Raw genomic sequence first — 16,943 nt, forward strand, 5'->3', positions numbered from 1 at the left:
TTGGTTAAATTTATTCCTAGATATTTTATTTTTTGTAGCTATTGTAGGTGGGATTGCCTTCTTTATTTATTTCTCAGCTAGTGTATAGAAATGCTACTGATTTTTGTATGTTGATTTTGTGTTCTGCAACTTTACTGAATGTATTGATCAGCTGTGAGTTTTTTTTGTGGAGTCTAGGTTTTGTTTTTGGGTTTTGTTTGTTTTTGATACAGAGCCTTCGCTCTGACGCCTAGGCTGGAGTGCAGTGACGCGATCTCGGCCCACTGCCACCTCCGCCTCATGGGTTCAAGCGATTCTTCTGCCTCAGCCTTCCAAGTAGCTGGGACTACAGGCGTGTGCCACCACACCTTGCTAATTTTTGTATTTTTTTAGTAGAGATGGTGTTTTGCAGTGTTGGCCAGGCTGGTCTCGAACTCCTGACCTCCGGTGATCCACCCGCCTTGGCCTCCCAGAGTGCTGGTATTTCAGGCATGAGCCAGTGCACCAGTGGAGTCTAGGGTTTTTAAGCTATAAGATCATAACATCAGCAAAGGGGACGTTTTGATTTTAGTTTTTTTGTTTTGTTTTGAGACAGCTGTCGCCCAGGCTGGACTTCAGTGGCACAATGTTGGCTCACTACAACCTCCACCTTCTGGGTTCAAGCAGTTCCCATTAACTACAACCTCCACCTTCTGGCTTCAAGCACCCAAGTAGCTGGAATTACAGGTGTGCGCCACCATGCCTGGGTAATTTTTGTATAGGGGACTTTTTATTTTATCTTTTCTAATTTAGGTGCCCTTTATTTATCTTGCCTGGTTGCTCTGGCTAGGACTTCTGTTGCTATGTTGAAAGAGTGGTGAAAGTGGGCATCCTTATTTTGTTTTAGCTCCTAGGGGAAAGGCTTTCTTTCAGCTTTTCCCCATTAACTATGATGTTAGCTGTGGGTTTGTCATATATAGTCTTTATTATGTTAAGGTATATTCCTTCTGTGCCTAGTTTGTTGAGAGTTTTTATTATTAAGTGATGTTGGATTTTGTAAAATGTTTTTTCTTGTCTACTGAGAAGATCATATGGTTTTTGTCTTTCATTCTGTTGATGTGATGTATCACATTTATTGATTTGTATATGTTGAATTCTCCCTGCATCGCTAGGATAAACCCCACTTAATTGTTGGGTATTAGTTTTCTCATGTGCTGTTGGATTGAGTTTGCTAGTATTTTGTTGAGAATTTTTGCATCTATGTTCATCAAAAATAGTGGCCTGTAATTTTCTTTGTTCTTTTTTGTTCTGTCCTTCTCTGGCTTTGGTATCAGGGCAATGCTGGCCTCACAGAATGAGTTAGGGAAAATTCCCTCCTCTTTGACTTTTTTGGAATAGTTTGAGAAGAATTGGTTAGTTCTTTGATAGTTTGATAGAATTCATTAGTGAATTCTATCTGGTCCTGGACTTTCCTTTGTTGGGAGACTTTTTATTACCAGTTCAGTCTCATTACTCATTATTGGTCTGTTCAGGTTTTCTATTTCTTCCTGATTCATTCTTGATAGCTTGTGTGTGTCCAGGAATTTATCCATTTTTTCCAGGTTTTCTAGTTTGTTTGTGTGTAGTTGTTCATAATAGCCTCTGATGATCTCTTGTATTTCTGTGGTATCAGTTGTAATTTCTCCTTTTTCATTCCTGATTTTATTTGAGTCTTCTCTCTTTGGTTCTTGGTTAGTCTAGCAAGTAGCTTATTGGTTTTGTTTATCTTTTAAAAAATCTGTTTCTTGATCCTTTGTATTGTGTTTTTTGTCTCTATTTTGTTTAGTTCTGCTCTAGTGTTTATTGTTTCTTTCCTTCTACTAATTTGGAGTTTGTTCTTTTCTAGTTGCTTTTAGGTACATCATTAGATTGCTTTTTGAAATGTTTCCACTTTTTTGATAAATGCACTTATTGCAAAAATTTCCCTCTTAGCACTGCTTTTTCTGTATCCCATAGGTTTTGGTATGTTGTGTTTCAATTTTCATTTTTTCAAGAATTTTTAAAAAAATTTTTTCCTTGACCGGATGCTTGTTCAGAAGCATGTTGTTTAATTTCTGTTTATTTGTACAGGTTGCCAGTGTTCTTCTCATTATTGATTACTAGTTATGTTCCATTGTAGTTTGAGAAAGTACTTGATATGAAATCAGTTTTTTAAAGTTTATTAAGATTTGTTTTGTGTCCTAACATATGATCTGTCCTGGAGAATAATCCTTGTGCTAATGAAAAGAATGTGTGTTCTCTTAACTGTTGGATGAGATGTTCTGTAAGGCTGTTAGGTCTGTTTGGCTTAATGTACAGTTTAAGTCCAATGTTTGTTAATTTTCTTTTTAGACGATCTATCTAGTGCTGAGAGTGAGGTATTGAAATCCCCAGCTATTATTGTATTGTAGTCTATCTCTCCTTTAGATCTAATAATGCTTGCTTTATATTTCTAGGTGTTCTGGTGTTGTGTACGTATGTTTGCAGTTGTTATTTTGTCTTGCTGAATTGATCCCTTTATCATTACATAATGACCTTCTTTGTCTCTTTTTAATGTTCATGACTTAAAGTCTTTTTCATCTGAAATAAATACAGCAATTCCTGCTTGCTTTTGGTTCTGGCTGTGTTGAATATTTCTTTTCCATTTCTTCCCTGTTAGTCTTTTTATGTCTTTACAGATGAAGTGACTTTCTTATGGTCAGCAAATATGTTTTGTTTGTTTGGCTGGTTTTTATTCATTCAGGCAGTCTATACCTTTTAATTTACTTAGTTTACATGCAAAGTTATTAATATATGAAGACTTAATCCTGTCTCTCTTTTTTTTGTAGTTTGTATATCCTTTGTTCCTTTCATTATTTATCAATGTGATTTGGTAGTTTTCTGTAGTGAAAATGTTTGATTCCTTTCTTTTTCTCTTTAGTGTGTTTCTTTCTTTTTGTTTAACATTGTGGTTTGGTGGCATCCTGTAGTGGTAACATTTGAGGTTTTTTCTCCTCTTTATTTGTTTGCCCTACCAGTGGGTTTTGTATTTTCAAGTGTTTTCTTGGTGGTAGTTAATTGCTGTTGTGCTTCCAGGTGTAGACTCCCTGAACTTTAGCATTTCTTGTATGACCGGTCTAGTGGTGATGACTTCCCGCAGCTGTTGCTTGTCTACGAAAGACTTTATATATTCTTCATTTATGAAGGATAACTTTACAGGGTGTAGTATCTTTGGCAGGTTTTTCTCCCCCCTTTCAGCACTTTAGATATAATTCTCTCCTGGCTCTAAGGTTTCTGCTGAGAAATACGCTGTTAGTCTGATGGGGGTTCCTTTATAGGTGATGAGATGATTTTCTCTTGCATGGTTTTTAGAATTTTCTCTTTGTCTCTTACTTTTAACAGTTTGACTATAACATGCTGTGGAGAAGAATTTTTTGCAGTGTATCTATTTGGGGATCTTTGAGCCTCCTGTATCTGGATTACTAAACCTCTTGCTAGACCTGGGAAGTTTTCATCTTTTATTTCATTAAATAGGTTTTCTAACTCTATCCTTTCTGTTTGCCTTCTCAGACACTGAAAATTCAAATATTTGGTCACTTTATGGTATCCCATATGTCACAAAAGCTAGGCTGATTCTTTTTTATTCTTTTTTCTTTTTTTTTTCTGAATGTGTTATTTTTTAAGACCTATCTTTAGGCTCTACAATTCTTGTGTTTTATTTAATCTATTGTTGAAGTTTTCAGATATGCTTTGTATTTCATTCAATGATTTCTTCATTTCCAGAATTTGTTTGGTGGTTCTTTTTCTGATATCTACCTCTTTGGTACATTTCTCATTCATACCCTGAATTGTTTTTCTGACTTTTTTGTATTGGTTTTCAGTATTCTCTTGTACCTCACTGGGCTTCTTTAGTATTGAAATTTTGAATTTTTTTCTGGGATTTCATAACTTGCTTTTTGATTGAGATCTATTGCTGGAGAATTATTGTATTCCTTTGGAGGTGTCCTATTTCCTTGCTTTTTAAAAATTTTTATTTTTCCATAAGTTATTGGGGTACAATGGTATTTGGTTAGATGAATAAATTAGTTAGTGGTGATTTGTGAGATCCTGGTGCACCCATCATGCGAGTAGTATACACTGCACCATATATGTTTATTTAATCCCCCCCACCGACCTCCACTCTTCCCCACAAGTCCCCAAAGTCCATTGTATCATTCTTATGCCTTTGCATCGTCATAGGTTAGCTCCCACATATCAGTGAGAACATATGATGTTTGGTTTTCCATTCTTGAGTTACTTCACTTAGAATGATAATCCCCAGTCTCATCCAGGTCATTGCAAATGCTGTTAATTCATTTCTTTTTATGGCTGAGTAGTATTCCATTCTCTCTCTCTATATATATATGTCACAGTTTCTTTATCCACTCGTTGATTGATGGGCATTTGGGTTGGTTCCATGATTTTCCAGTTGTGAATTGTGCTGCTATAAACATGCATGTGCAAGTATCTTTTTTGAATAATGATTTCTTTTCTTCTGGGTAGATACCCAGTAGTGGGATTGCTGGATCAGATGGTAGTTCTACTTTTAATTCTTCAAGGAATCTCCACACTGTTTTCCATAGTGGCTGTACTAGTTTACCTTCCCACCAGCAATGTAGAAGTGTTGCCTGATCACCACATCCACACCAACATCTATTCCTGTCCTTAGCTCACTTTTTGATAGGATTGTTTGGTTTTTTTCTTACTGATTTGAGTTTCTTGTAGATTCTGGTTATTAGTCATTTGTCAGATATATAGATTGAGAAGATTTTCTCCCACTCTGTGGGTTGTCTGTTTACTCTGCTGAGTGTTTGTTTTGCTGTGCAAAAGCTCTTTAGGTCCCAGCTATTTATGTTTGTTTTTATTGCATTTGCTTTTGGGTTTTTGGTCATGAAATCTTTGCCTAAGCCAACGTCTAGAAGGGTTTTTCCAATGTTATCTTGTTTTTTTTGTATTTATGGTTATTTATTATTTCTCCCATATCTTTTTTTGTTGCTGCTTATTATACTTTTAAGTTTCGGGGTACATGTGCAGACATGGAGTTTTGTTACATAGGTATACACGTGCCATGGTGGTTTGCTGCACCCATCAACTCATCATCTACATTAGGTATTTCTCCTAATGGTATCCCTCCCCTAGAGACCCACACACACTGACAGGCCCCAGTGTGTGATGTTCCCCTCCCTGTGTCCATGTATTCTCGTAGTTCAACTCCCACTTATGAGTGAGAACGTGCAGTGTTTGGTTTTCTGTTCTTTTGTTAGTTTGCTGAGAATTATGGTTTCCACCTTCATCCACGTCCCTACAAAGGACATGAACCCATCCCTTTTTATGGCTGCATGGTATTAATGGTGTATGTGTGCCACATTTCCTTTTTCTTTTTGAGACGGAGTCTTGCTCTGTTGTGCAGGCTGGAGTGCGGTGGTGTGATCTCGGCTCACTGCAAGCTCTGCCTCCTGGGTTCATGCCATTCTCCTACCTCAGTCTCCCAAGCTGGGACTACAGGCGCCCGCCATGACGCCCAGCTAATTTTTTTGTATTTTTAGTAAAGACAGGGTTTCATCGTGTTAGCCAGGATGGTCTCGATCTCCTGACCTCGTGATCTGCCTGCCTCGGCCTCCCAAAGTGTTGGGATTGCAGGCGTGAGCCACTGCACCCGGCCCACATTTTCTTTATCCAGTCTATCATTGATGGGCATTTGGGTCGGTTCCAAGTCTTTGCTGTAGTGCTACAATAAACATACATGTGCACGTATCTTTTTTTTTTTTTTCCTTGAGACAATCTGGCTGTGTCGCCAGGCTGGAGTGCGGTGGCGCAATCTCAGCTCACTGCGACCTCCACCTCCCAGGTTCAAGTGATTATCCTGCCCCACCCTCCAAAGTAGCTGGGATTATAGGCGCCTGGCACCATGCCTGGCTAATTTTTGTATTTTTAGTAGAGACAGGGTTTCACCATGTTGGCCAAGATGGTCTTAATCTCCTGACCTCATGATCTGCCTGCTGCAGCCTCCCAAAGTGCTGGGATTACAGGCGTGAGCCACTGCACCCAGCCGCGTGTATCTTTATAGTAGAATGATTTATAATCCCTTGGGTATATACCCAGTAATGGGATTGCTGGGTCAAATGGTAGTTCTGGTTCTAGATCCTTTAGGAATTGCCACACTGTCTTCCACAATGGTTGAACTAATTTACACTCCCACCAACGGTGTAAAAGTGTTCCTATTTCTCCACATCCTCTCCAGCATCTGTTGTTTCCTGACTTTTTAATGATCGCCATTCTAACTGGCATGAGATGGTATCTCATTGTGGTTTTGATTTGCATTTCTCTAATGACCAGTGATGATTATCTTTTTTTCATATGTTTCTTGGCTGCATAAATGTCTTCTTTTGAGAAGTGTCTGCTCATAGTCCTTTGCCTACTTTTTGATGGTGTTTTTTCTTGTAAATTTGTTTAGGTTATTTGTAGATTTTGAGTATTAGCCCTTTGGCAGATGGATAGATTGCAAAACTTTTCTCCCATTCTGTGGGTTGTCTGTTCACTCTGATGATAGTTTCTTTTGCTGTGCAGAAGCTCTTTAGTTTAATTAGATCCCATTTGTCAATTTCAGCTTTTTTGCCATTGCTTTTGGTGTTTTAGTCATTTTGCCCATGCCTGTGTCCTGAATGATACTGCCCTAGGTTTTCTTCTAGGGTTTTTATGGTTTTAGGTCTTACGTTTAAGTCTTTAATCCATCTTGAGTTAATTTTTGTATAAGGTGTAAGGAAGGGATCCAGTTTCAGTTTTCTGCATATAGCTTAGTCAGTTTTCCCAACACCATTTTTGAAATAAGGAATCCTTTCCCCATTGCTTGTTTGTGTCAGGTTTATCAACGATCAGATGGTTGTAGATGTGTGGTGTTATTTCTGAGGCCTCTGTTCTGTTCCATTCGTCTGTGTATCTGTTTTGGTACCAGTGCCATGCTGCTTTGGTTATTGTAGCCTTGTAGTATAGTTTGAAGTGAGGCAGCGTGATGCCTCCAGCTTTGTTCTTTCTGGTTAGGATTGTGTTGGCTATGTGGGCTCTTTTTTGATACCATAAGAAATGTAAAGTAGTTTCTTCCAGTTCTGTGAAGAAAGTCAAAGGTAGCTCGATGGGGATAGCATTGAATCTATAAATTACTTTGGGCAGTATGGCCATTTTCACAATATTGATTCTTCCTATCCATGAGTATAGAATGTTTTTCCATTTGTTTGTGTCCTCTTTTATTTCCTTGAGCAGTGGTTTGTAGTTCTCCTTGAAGAGGTCCTTCACATCCCTTGTAAGTTGTATTCCTAGGTATTTTATTCTCTTAGTAGCAGTTGTGAATGAGAGTTCACTCATGATTTGGCTCTCTGTTTGTCTGTTATTGATGTATAGGAATGCTTGTGATTTTTGCACATTGATTTTGTATCCTGAGACTTTGCTGAAGTTGCTTATCAGCTTGAGATTTTGGGCTGAGATGATGGGGTTTTCTAAATATACAATCATGTCATCTGCAAACAGAGACAATTTGACTTCCTCTTTTCCTATTTGAATACCCTTTATTTCTTTCTCATGCCTGATTGCCCTGGCCAGAACTTCCAATACTATGTTGAATAGGGGTGGAGAGAGAGGGCATCCTTGTTTTGTGCTATTTTTCAAAGGGAATGCTTCTAGTTTTTGCCCATTCAGTATGATACTGGCTGTGGGTTTGTCATAGATAGCTCTTACTATTTTGAGATACATTCCATCAATACCTAGTTTATTGAGAGGTTTTAGCATGAAGGGATGTTAAATTTTGTCAAAGGCCTTTACTGCATCTATTGAGATAACCATGTGGTTTTTGTCATTGGTTCTGTTTATGTGAATAGATTATGTTTATTGATTTGCGTATGATGAACCAGCCTTGCGTCCCAGATATGAAGCCAACTTGATTGTGGTGGATAAGCTTTTTGATGTGCTGCTGGATTTGGTTTGACAGTATTTTATTGAGGATTTTTGCATCGATGTTCATCAGGGATATTGGCCTGAAATTCTCTTTTTTTGTTGTTGTGTCTCTGCCAGGTTTTGGTATCAGGATGATGTTGGCCTTATAAAATGAGTTAGGGAAGATTCCCTCTCTTTCTATTGTTTACAATAGTTTCAGAAGGAATGATACCAGCTCCTCTTTGACCTCTGGTAGAATTCGGCTGTGAATCCATCTGGTCCTGGACTTCTTTTGGTTGGTAGGCTATTACTGCCTCAATTTCAGACCTGGTTATTGGTCTATTCAGGGATTCGTCGTCTTCTTGGTTTAGACTTGGGAGGGTGTATGTGTCCATTTCTTCTAGATTTTCTAGTTTATTTGTGTAGAGGTATTTATAGTATTCTCTGATGGTAGTTCATATTTCTGTGGGATCAGTGGTGATACCCCCTTTATCCTGTTTTTTTGTTTTTTTGTTTTGAAATGGAGTCTCACTCTGTTGACCAGGCTGGAGTGCAGTGTTGAGATCTTGGCTCACTGCAAGCTCCGCCTCCCAGGTTCACGCCGTTCTCCTGCCTCAGCCTCCCAAGTGGCTGGGACTACAGGCACCCACCACCATGCCTGGCTAATTTTGTGTATTTTTTAGTAGAGATGGAGTTTCACCATGTTAGCCATGATGGTCTCAATCTCCTGACCTCGTGATCCACCCACCTCGGTCTCCCAAAGTGCTGGGATTACAGGCGAGAGCCACTGCACGTGGCCCCCTTTATCATTTTTTATTGCATTTGTTTGATTCTTATCTCTTTTCTTCTTATTAGTCTGGCTAGTGGTCTATTTTGTTGATCATTTACAAAAGCCAGCTCCTGGATTCACTGAGTTTTTTGAAGGCTTTTTCGTGTCTCTATCTCCTACAGTTCTGCTCTAATCTTAGTTATTTCTTGTCTTCTGCTAGCTTTTGAATTTGTTTGCTCTTGCTTCTCTTGTTCTTTTAGTTGTGATATTAGGGTGTCGATTTTAGATCTTTCCTGCTTTCTCTTTTGGGCATTTAGTGCTATAAGTTTCCCTCTAAACACTGTTTTAAATGTGACCCAGAGATTTTGGTACATTGTCTCTTTGTTCTCATTGGTTTCAAAGAACATCTTTATTTCTGCCTTAATTTCGTTATTTACCCAGTAGTCATTCAGAAGCGGGTTGGTCAGTTTCCATGTAGTTGTGCCATTTTGAGTGAGTTTCTTAATCCTGAGTTCTAGTTTGATTGCACTGTGGTCTGAGAGACTATGTTATGATTTCCGTTTTTTTGCATTTGCTGAAGAGTGTTTTACTTCCAATTCTGTGGTCAATTTTAGAATAAGTGTTATGAGGTCCTGAGAAGAATGTATATTCTGTTGATATGGGGTGGAGAGTTCTGTAGATGTCTATTAGGTCCACTTGGTCCAGAGCTGAGTTCAAGTCCTGAATATCCTTGTTAATTTTCTGTCTCTTTGATCCGTCTGATATTGACAGTGGGATGTTAAAGTCTCCCTATTATTGTGTGGGAGTCTAAGTCTCTTTGTAGGTCTCTAAGAACTTGCTTTATGAACCTGGCTGCTTCTGTATTGGGCACATATATATTTAGGATAGTTAGCTCTTCTTGTTGCATTGATCCCTTTACCATTATGTAATGGCCTTCTTTGTCTCTTTTGATCTTTGTTGGTTTAAAGTCAGTTTTATCAGAGACTAGGATTGCAACCCCTGCTTTCTTTCCGTTTGCTTGGTAAATCCTCCTTCATCCCTTTGAGCTTATGTGTGTCTTTGCATGTGAGATGTCTCTTGAATACAGCACACTGATGGGTCTTGATTCTTTATCCAATTTGCCAGTCTGTGTCTTTTAATTGGGGCATTTAGCCCATTTACATTTAAGGTTAATATTGTTATGTGTGAATTTGATCCTGTCATTATGATGCCAGCTGGTTATTTTGCTCATTAGTTGATGCAGTTTCTTCATAGTGTTGATGGTCTTTACAATTTGGTATGTTTTTGCAGTGGCTGGTACCAGTTGTTCCTTTGCATGTTTAGTGCTTCCTTCAGGAGCTCTTGGAAGGCAGGCCTAGTGGTGACAGAATCTCTCAGTATTTGCTTGTCTGTAAAGGATTTTATTTCTCCTTCGCTTAATGAAACTGAGTTTGGCTGGATATGAAATTCCATGTTGAAAATTCTTTTTTTGAAGAATGTTGAATATTGGCCCCAACTCTCTTCTGGCTCGTAGGGTTTCTGCCAAGAGATCCACTGTTAGTCTGATGGGCTTCCCTTTGTGGGTAACCTGACCTTTCTCTCTGGCTGCCCTTAACGCTTTTTTTCCTTCATTTCAGCCTTGGTGAATCTGACAGTTATGTGTCTTGGGGTTGCTCTTCTCGCCGAGTATCTTTGTGGTGTTCTCCACATTTCCTGAATTTGAATGTTGGCCTGTCTTGCTAGGTTGGGGAAGTTCTCCGGGATAATATCCTGAAGAGTGTTTTCCAACTTGGTTCCATTCTCCTCGTCACTTTCAGGTACATCAATCAAATGTAGATTTGGTTTTTTCACATACTCCCACATTTCTTGGAGGTTGTGTTTGTTCTTTTTCATTCTTTTTTCTCTAATCTTGTCTTTTCACTTTATTTCGTTAAGTTGATCTTCAATCACTGATCCCCTTTTTCCACTTAATCAGTTCATCTATTGATACACCAGCCATTGTTACTTGTGCGTGCTTCACAAGGTTCTCGTGCTGTGTTTTTCAGCTCCATCAGGTCATTTTGTTCTTCTCTAAACTGGTTATTCTAGTTAGCAATTTGTTTAACCTTTTTTCAAGGTTCTTAGCTTCCTTGCATTGGGTTAGAACATGCTCCTTTAGCTCGGAGGAGTTTGTTATTTCCCACCTTCTGAAGCCTTCTTCTGTCAATTCCTCAAACTCATTCTCTGTCCAGTTTTGTTCCCTTGCTTGCAAGGAGTTGTGATCCTTTGGAGGAGAAGAGGCGTTCTGATTTTTGGAATTTTCGGTCTTTTTGTGCTGGTTTCTCCCCATCTTCATGGATTTATTTACCTTTGGTCTTTGATGTTGTTGACCTTTGGATGGGGTCTCTGAGTGGATGACCTTTTTGTTGATGTTGATGCTACTTCTTTCTGTTTGTTAGTTTTCCTTCTAATAGTCAGGCCCCTCTGCTGCAGGTCTGCTGGAGTTTGCTGGAAGTCCACTCCGTATCCTGTTTGCCTGGGTATCACCAGCGAAGGCTGCAGAACAGCAAAGATTGCTGCCTGTTCCTTCCTCTGGAAGCTTCATCCCAGAGGGGCACCTGCCAGATGCCAGCTAGAGCTCTCCTGTTTGAAGTGTCTGTCAGCCCCTACTAGGAGGTGTCTCCTAGTCAGGATACATGTGGGTCAGAGACCCACTTGAGGAGGCAGTCTGACCCTTAGCAGAGCTCAAATGCTGTGCTTGGTGATCCACTGCTCTCTTCAGAGCCACCAGGCAGAGATGTTTAAGTCTGCTGAAGCTGCACCCGCAGCCAACCCATTCCCCCTGGTGCTCTGTCTTGGGGAGGTAGGGGTTTTATCTATAAGCCCCTGACTGGGGCTGCTGCCTTTTTTTCAGAGATTCCCTGTCAAGGGAGGAGGAATCTAGAGAGGCAATCTGGCCACAGCGGCCTTGCTGAGCTGCAGTGGGTTCTGCCCAGTTCGAACTTCCAGGCGGCTTTGTTTACACTGTGAGGGCAGAACCGCCTACTCAAGCCTTAGCAGTGGTGGATGCCCCTCCCCCCACCAAGCTCGAGAGTCCCAGGTCAACCTCAAGACTGCTGTGCTGGCAGTGAGAATTTCAAGCCAGTGGATCTGAGCTTGCTGAGCTCTGTGGGGGTAGGACCCTCCAAGCCCAACCACTTGGCTCCCTGGCTTCAGCACCCTTTCCAGGGGAGTGAATGGTTCTGTCTCACTGGCATTCCAGGCACCACTGGGGTATGGAAAGAAAACTCCTACAGTTAAGCTCAGTGTCTGCCCAAACGACCGCCCAGTTTTGTGCTTGAAATCCAGGGCCCTGGTGGCATAGGCACCAGAGGGAATCTCCTGGTCTGTGGGTCGCAAAGACTGTGGGAAAAGCACAGTATCTGGCCAGAATGCACCATTCCTCATGGCATGGCACAGTCCCTCATGGCTTCCCTTGGGTAGGGGAGAGATTTCCCTGACCCTTTGCACTTCCTGGGTGAGGCAACGCCCCACCCTGCTTTGGCTCGCCCTCAGTGGGCTGCACCCACTGTCCAACCAGCCCCAGTGAGATGAACCAGTTACCTCAGTTGGAAATGCAGAAATCACCTGCCTTCTGCATCGATCTTGCTGGGAGTTGCACACCGGAGCTCTTCTTATTCGGCCATCTTGCCAGCAACCCTCCATCTTCTAGAATTTTTATAGTTTCAGGTCTTAGGTTTAAGTACTTAATCCATCTTGAGTTGATTTTTATAAGGTGAGATGAGGATCCAGTTTCATTCTCCTATATGTGGCTAGCCAATTATTCCGGCACCATTTGTTGAAAAGGGCGTCCTTTCCCCACTTTATGTTTTGTTTACTTTGTTGAAGATCAGTTGGCTGTAAGTATTTGGGCTTATTTCTGGGTTCTCTATTCTGTTCCAATGGTCTATGTGCCTATTTTTTGTATGAGTACCATGCTGTTTTGGTGACTGTGGCCTTATAGTTTGAAATCAGGTAGTGTGATGCCTCCAGATTTGTTCTTTTTGCTTAGTCTTGCTTTGTGTGGGCTCTTTTTTGGTTCCATATGAATTTTAGAATTGTTTTTTCTAACTCTGTGAAGAGTGATGGTGGTATTTTGATGGGGATTATGCTGAATTTGTAGCTTGCTTTTGGCAGTATGGTCATTTTCACAATATTGATTCTACCAGTACATGAGCATGGGATGTGTTTCCATTTGTTTGTATCATCTGTGATTTCTTTCAGCAGCGTTTTGTAGTTTTCCTTGTAGAGGCCTTTCGACTTCTGTGTTAGGTATATTCCTGAGTATTTTAGGTATTTTTTTTGCAGTTGTTATAAAAGGGGTTGAGTTCTTGATTTGATTCTCTGCTTGGTTGCTGTTGGTGTATAGAAGAGCTACTGATTTGTGTACATTAATTGTGTATCCGGAAACTGCAGAATTCCTTTATCAGTTCTGGGAGCTTTCTGGAGGAGTTTTAGGGACTCCTAAGGTAAACAGTCATGTCATCAGCAAACAGGGACAGTTTGACTTCCTCTTTACTGATTTGGATGCCCTTTATTTATTTCTCTTGTCTGATTGCTCTGGCTAGGACTTCCAGTACTATGTTGAAGAGGAGTGGTGAGAGTGGGCATCTTTGTCTTGATCCTGTTCTCCGAGGGAATGCTTTCAACTTTTCCCCATTCAGTATTATGTTGGCTGTGGGCTTGTCATACACTGCTTTTATTACATTAAAGTATGTCCCTTGTATGCTGATTTAACTGAGGGTTTTAATCATAAAGGATGCTGGATTTTGTCAAATGCTTTTTCTGCATCTATTGAGATGATCGTGTGATTTTTGTTCTTCTTTTAAGAATTACATTTATTACATGTATTGACTTGAGTATGTTAAACCATCCCTGCATCCCTGGTATGAAACCCACTTGATCATGGTGGATTATCTTTTTGATATGTTGTTAGACTCAGCTAGTATTTTGTTAAGGATTTTAGCATCTGTGTTCATCAAAGATAGCGGTCTGTAGTTTTCTTCTTTGGGTGCGTCCTTTCCTGGTTTTGGTATTAGGGTGATGCTGGCTTCATAGAATGAATTAGGGAGTGTTCCTTCCTTCTCCGTCCTGTGGAATAGTATCAAAAGGATTGGTACCAATTCTTTGAATGTCTGGTAGAATTCTGCTGTGAATCCATCTGGTCCTGGACTTTTTTTTGTTGGTAATTTTTTAATTACCATTTCAGTCTTACTGCTTGCTATTGGTCTGTTCAGAGTATCTAATTATTTCTGATTTAAGCTAGGATGGTTGTATTTTTCCAGGACTTTTATCCGTTTCGTCTACGTTTTCTAGTTTATGTGTGTAAAGGTGTTCATAGTAGCCTTGAATGATCTTTTGTATTTCAGTGGTGTCAGTAATATCTCCTGTTTCGTTTCTTAGTGAGGTTATTTGGATTTTCTCTGTTCTTTTCTTGGTTAATCTTGCTAATGATCTATCCATTTTATTTATCTTTTCAAATAACCAGCTTTTTGTTTCATTTGTCTTTTGTATTTTTTTGTTTCAGTTTCATTTAGTTCTGGGAATGGTGGCAGTGGGTTGGGTGGGTGAGTAGGTTTTCAAGCCACTGGGCAGCAAACATGGGCAATGGCAGTAGTAGTAGTGGGACAACCCTCTGGGATCCAAGCAGTCAGCAGTGGTTTTGGCAGTGGCTATGATGGGCTGCGTGGGCCAGTCCTCAGACTTGCTGGTGGCATATGTGGGTGGGTGCCAGCTGTGATGGTAATGGCAGGTTGATTGGGCCCAGACTCTGGGAGGAGTGCTCAGGTGCCAATGGTGGTGTCCTGGGCAGGGCAATCCCCAGATCCCTGGACCATGTGCTTGGTTACTGGTGGAGATGAAGCAAGGCTGGGCAGACCTGCCCCTAGGTTCCCAAGGTGTTGTGTGTAGGTGCTGGCTGTTGTAGGCAGGGGTGGGATGATTTCCAGGCCACCAGCAGAATGCTTAGGTTGGGGCAGTAGCAGCTGCATTGTAGCTCTGCTACTAGGGAGGGTGGGTTTGCTTTCAGTGAGTTGCTCTTGCAGATGGTGAATGGCAGTGGGTCTCTAGGGATGTGGAGATGCAGGGGCTGTAGGGCCCCAGGGCAAGATGCAGGTCCACTAGGAGCTGGGCTCTCAAAATAGTGCCATGCTACCTTTCCTTAGGTCTTGGGTGTTTGTGGGACCTAGTGTGAGCTCCCTCTTGAGCAGTGCTTTCCTGTGCTCTTCAGGTAATGCCTTGTTAGTCTTGAGACCCACAAGGGTCAAGGGGCTATTTGGTGATTAGGATTGTAGGAGTCCTTGGTGGGAATGTGGATTGCTGGGGATTGCTCACTTTCCTTTTCCTCCAATTAGGCAGCCTCTGTAGACTCCTAGCCAATCCTGTCAAGACAGGCTGCTTTGCTTCCTTCCTTGCTTTTGATGCTTCCTGTCATTTTGAATTCCACTATTCACTGTTAGATCTACGTGAAGTATGATTGTCTACTCATTATTCTGGTTCCCCTCTGTGGAAGAGGTGAGCACTGAATGTATCTAGTCAGCCATCTTGCTTGAAGTCCCTCCTGCTTCACAGATTTTTATTTTTGACAATGATTTATGTGATTGCTTATGACTAGAAAGCCATCACTGCCCAGGTAGAAGAGAAGCGCAGGAAGAAACAACTGGAGGAAGAGCAAAGAAAGAAGGAAGAACAAGAAGAGGAGCTTCGCTTAGCACAGGAACGTGAAGAGATGCAGAAACAGTATGAAGAAGACATACTTAAGCAAAAACAAAAGGAAGTAGGTATTTACATTCTAATTGTAACTTTGATTTTTTATTTTGTTTTTGAGACAAGGTCTCACTCTTCTGCTCAGGTTGGAGTACAGTGGTGCAATCATAGCTCACTGCAGTCTTGACCTCTGGGCACAAGTTGTCCTTCCACCTTGGTCTCCTCAGTAGCAGGGACTACAGGCACGGTAGTACCACCACATTTGGCTGATTTTTTTTGTTGGTGTGTGGAGGAGACAGGGTCTCACTATGTTGCCTAGGCTGGTCTTAAGCTCTTGGGCTCAAGTGATCCTTCCACCTCAGCCTCCTAAAGTATTGGTATTACAGGTGTGAGCTACCACGTTTGGCCTCCTAATTGTAACATTTTAGAATAAAAATGGATGTATTCTTAAATGAAAAATAACCAGAAGTTGAACATTTCTGTTATTTTGAAATTGTGAAGCTATGTATGGACATGTCAGACCTTCACATGAAGTTAGGAAAGAGGGAAGCTTGAGAAAGTTTCATTATTTCACATGATAATAGTTCTCAAATGTTATATTGGTTTGGCTTTTTCTGTAGAGGAGGTCACAGCACGAAGCAGGTGTTACTTGTGCGCTTCATTTTTATCTACTCCTAGTTTCTTTGCTTCATTTCTAAGCAATTATTATTATATTAACAATTATTCTAGGTATGTTAAGAGAAATGATTGACCTATTAGTGTATCCACTTATGAACAGGAACATACATTTGCAGAATAATTGGCTGGGATTGATGATACAATTTGTGACTGTCCTAGAGATCTCTATGTTAAATGACCTTTTTCTGAGACAGAGTCTCGCTCAGTCACCCAGGCTGGAGTGCAGTGGTGTGACCTCGGCTCACTGCAAGCTCCGCCTCCTGGGTTCACGCCATTATCCTGCCTCAGCCTCCCAAGTAGCTGGGACTACAGGCGCCAGCTGCCATGCCCGGCTAATTTTTTGCATTTTTAGTAGAGACGGGGGTTTCACCATGTTAGCCAGGATGGTCTCGATCTCCTGACCTCGTGATCCACACACCTCGGCCTCCCAGAGTGCTGGGATTACAGGCGTGAGCCGCTGCACCTGGCCTAAATTATGGCCTTTTTAAAAAGTAGATACTAGGAGACAACATAGGTATGCATACATACCTATCTTGTCTGCACCACTAGGAGAACCCTAAGTGGTGCAGACAAGATAGGTATGTATGGTGGTGGTACCATATCTGAGCTAACCTAACATTTTTACTCATTTGCTAAAGTTTTAAAATGTAGAGCACTTTAAACGTTTTCTTGCCTTTTACTGCAGTTTTCCCACTTGGCAACCTTCACTCCAAAATTGGCTAGTAAAGGGACATATGGTCTGGGTTCCAGTTTCATTGAGTTACCCCTATGTAACATGAGGAAATCAGTAAAGTATCATTTGAACCGCAAGGTCATAAACCTTGTGTTTACCTTTTAAAATCTATTTTTAAATGTAATAGGACAGTTTTTAAAACTT

General features: G+C 40.8%; 1 protein-coding gene across 16 annotated transcripts in view; it reads left to right on the top strand.

Annotated features, from left to right (window-relative positions):
* Positions 1 to 16,943, top strand: part of CCDC66 (coiled-coil domain containing 66) — a 57,750-nt gene that overhangs the window by 33,573 nt on the left and 7,234 nt on the right. For all 16 annotated transcript variants that reach the window (XM_030926479.1, XM_010360447.2, XM_030926533.1 and 13 more), the window contains one exon: positions 15,297 to 15,458. In XM_030926479.1, coding sequence (XP_030782339.1) covers positions 15,297 to 15,458 — 162 coding nt within the window. The remainder of the gene's footprint in view (positions 1 to 15,296; positions 15,459 to 16,943) is intronic.

The sequence above is a fragment of the Rhinopithecus roxellana genome, chromosome 1 (assembly GCF_007565055.1).
Source record: "Rhinopithecus roxellana isolate Shanxi Qingling chromosome 1, ASM756505v1, whole genome shotgun sequence".
Taxonomy (NCBI): Eukaryota; Metazoa; Chordata; class Mammalia; order Primates; family Cercopithecidae; genus Rhinopithecus; species Rhinopithecus roxellana.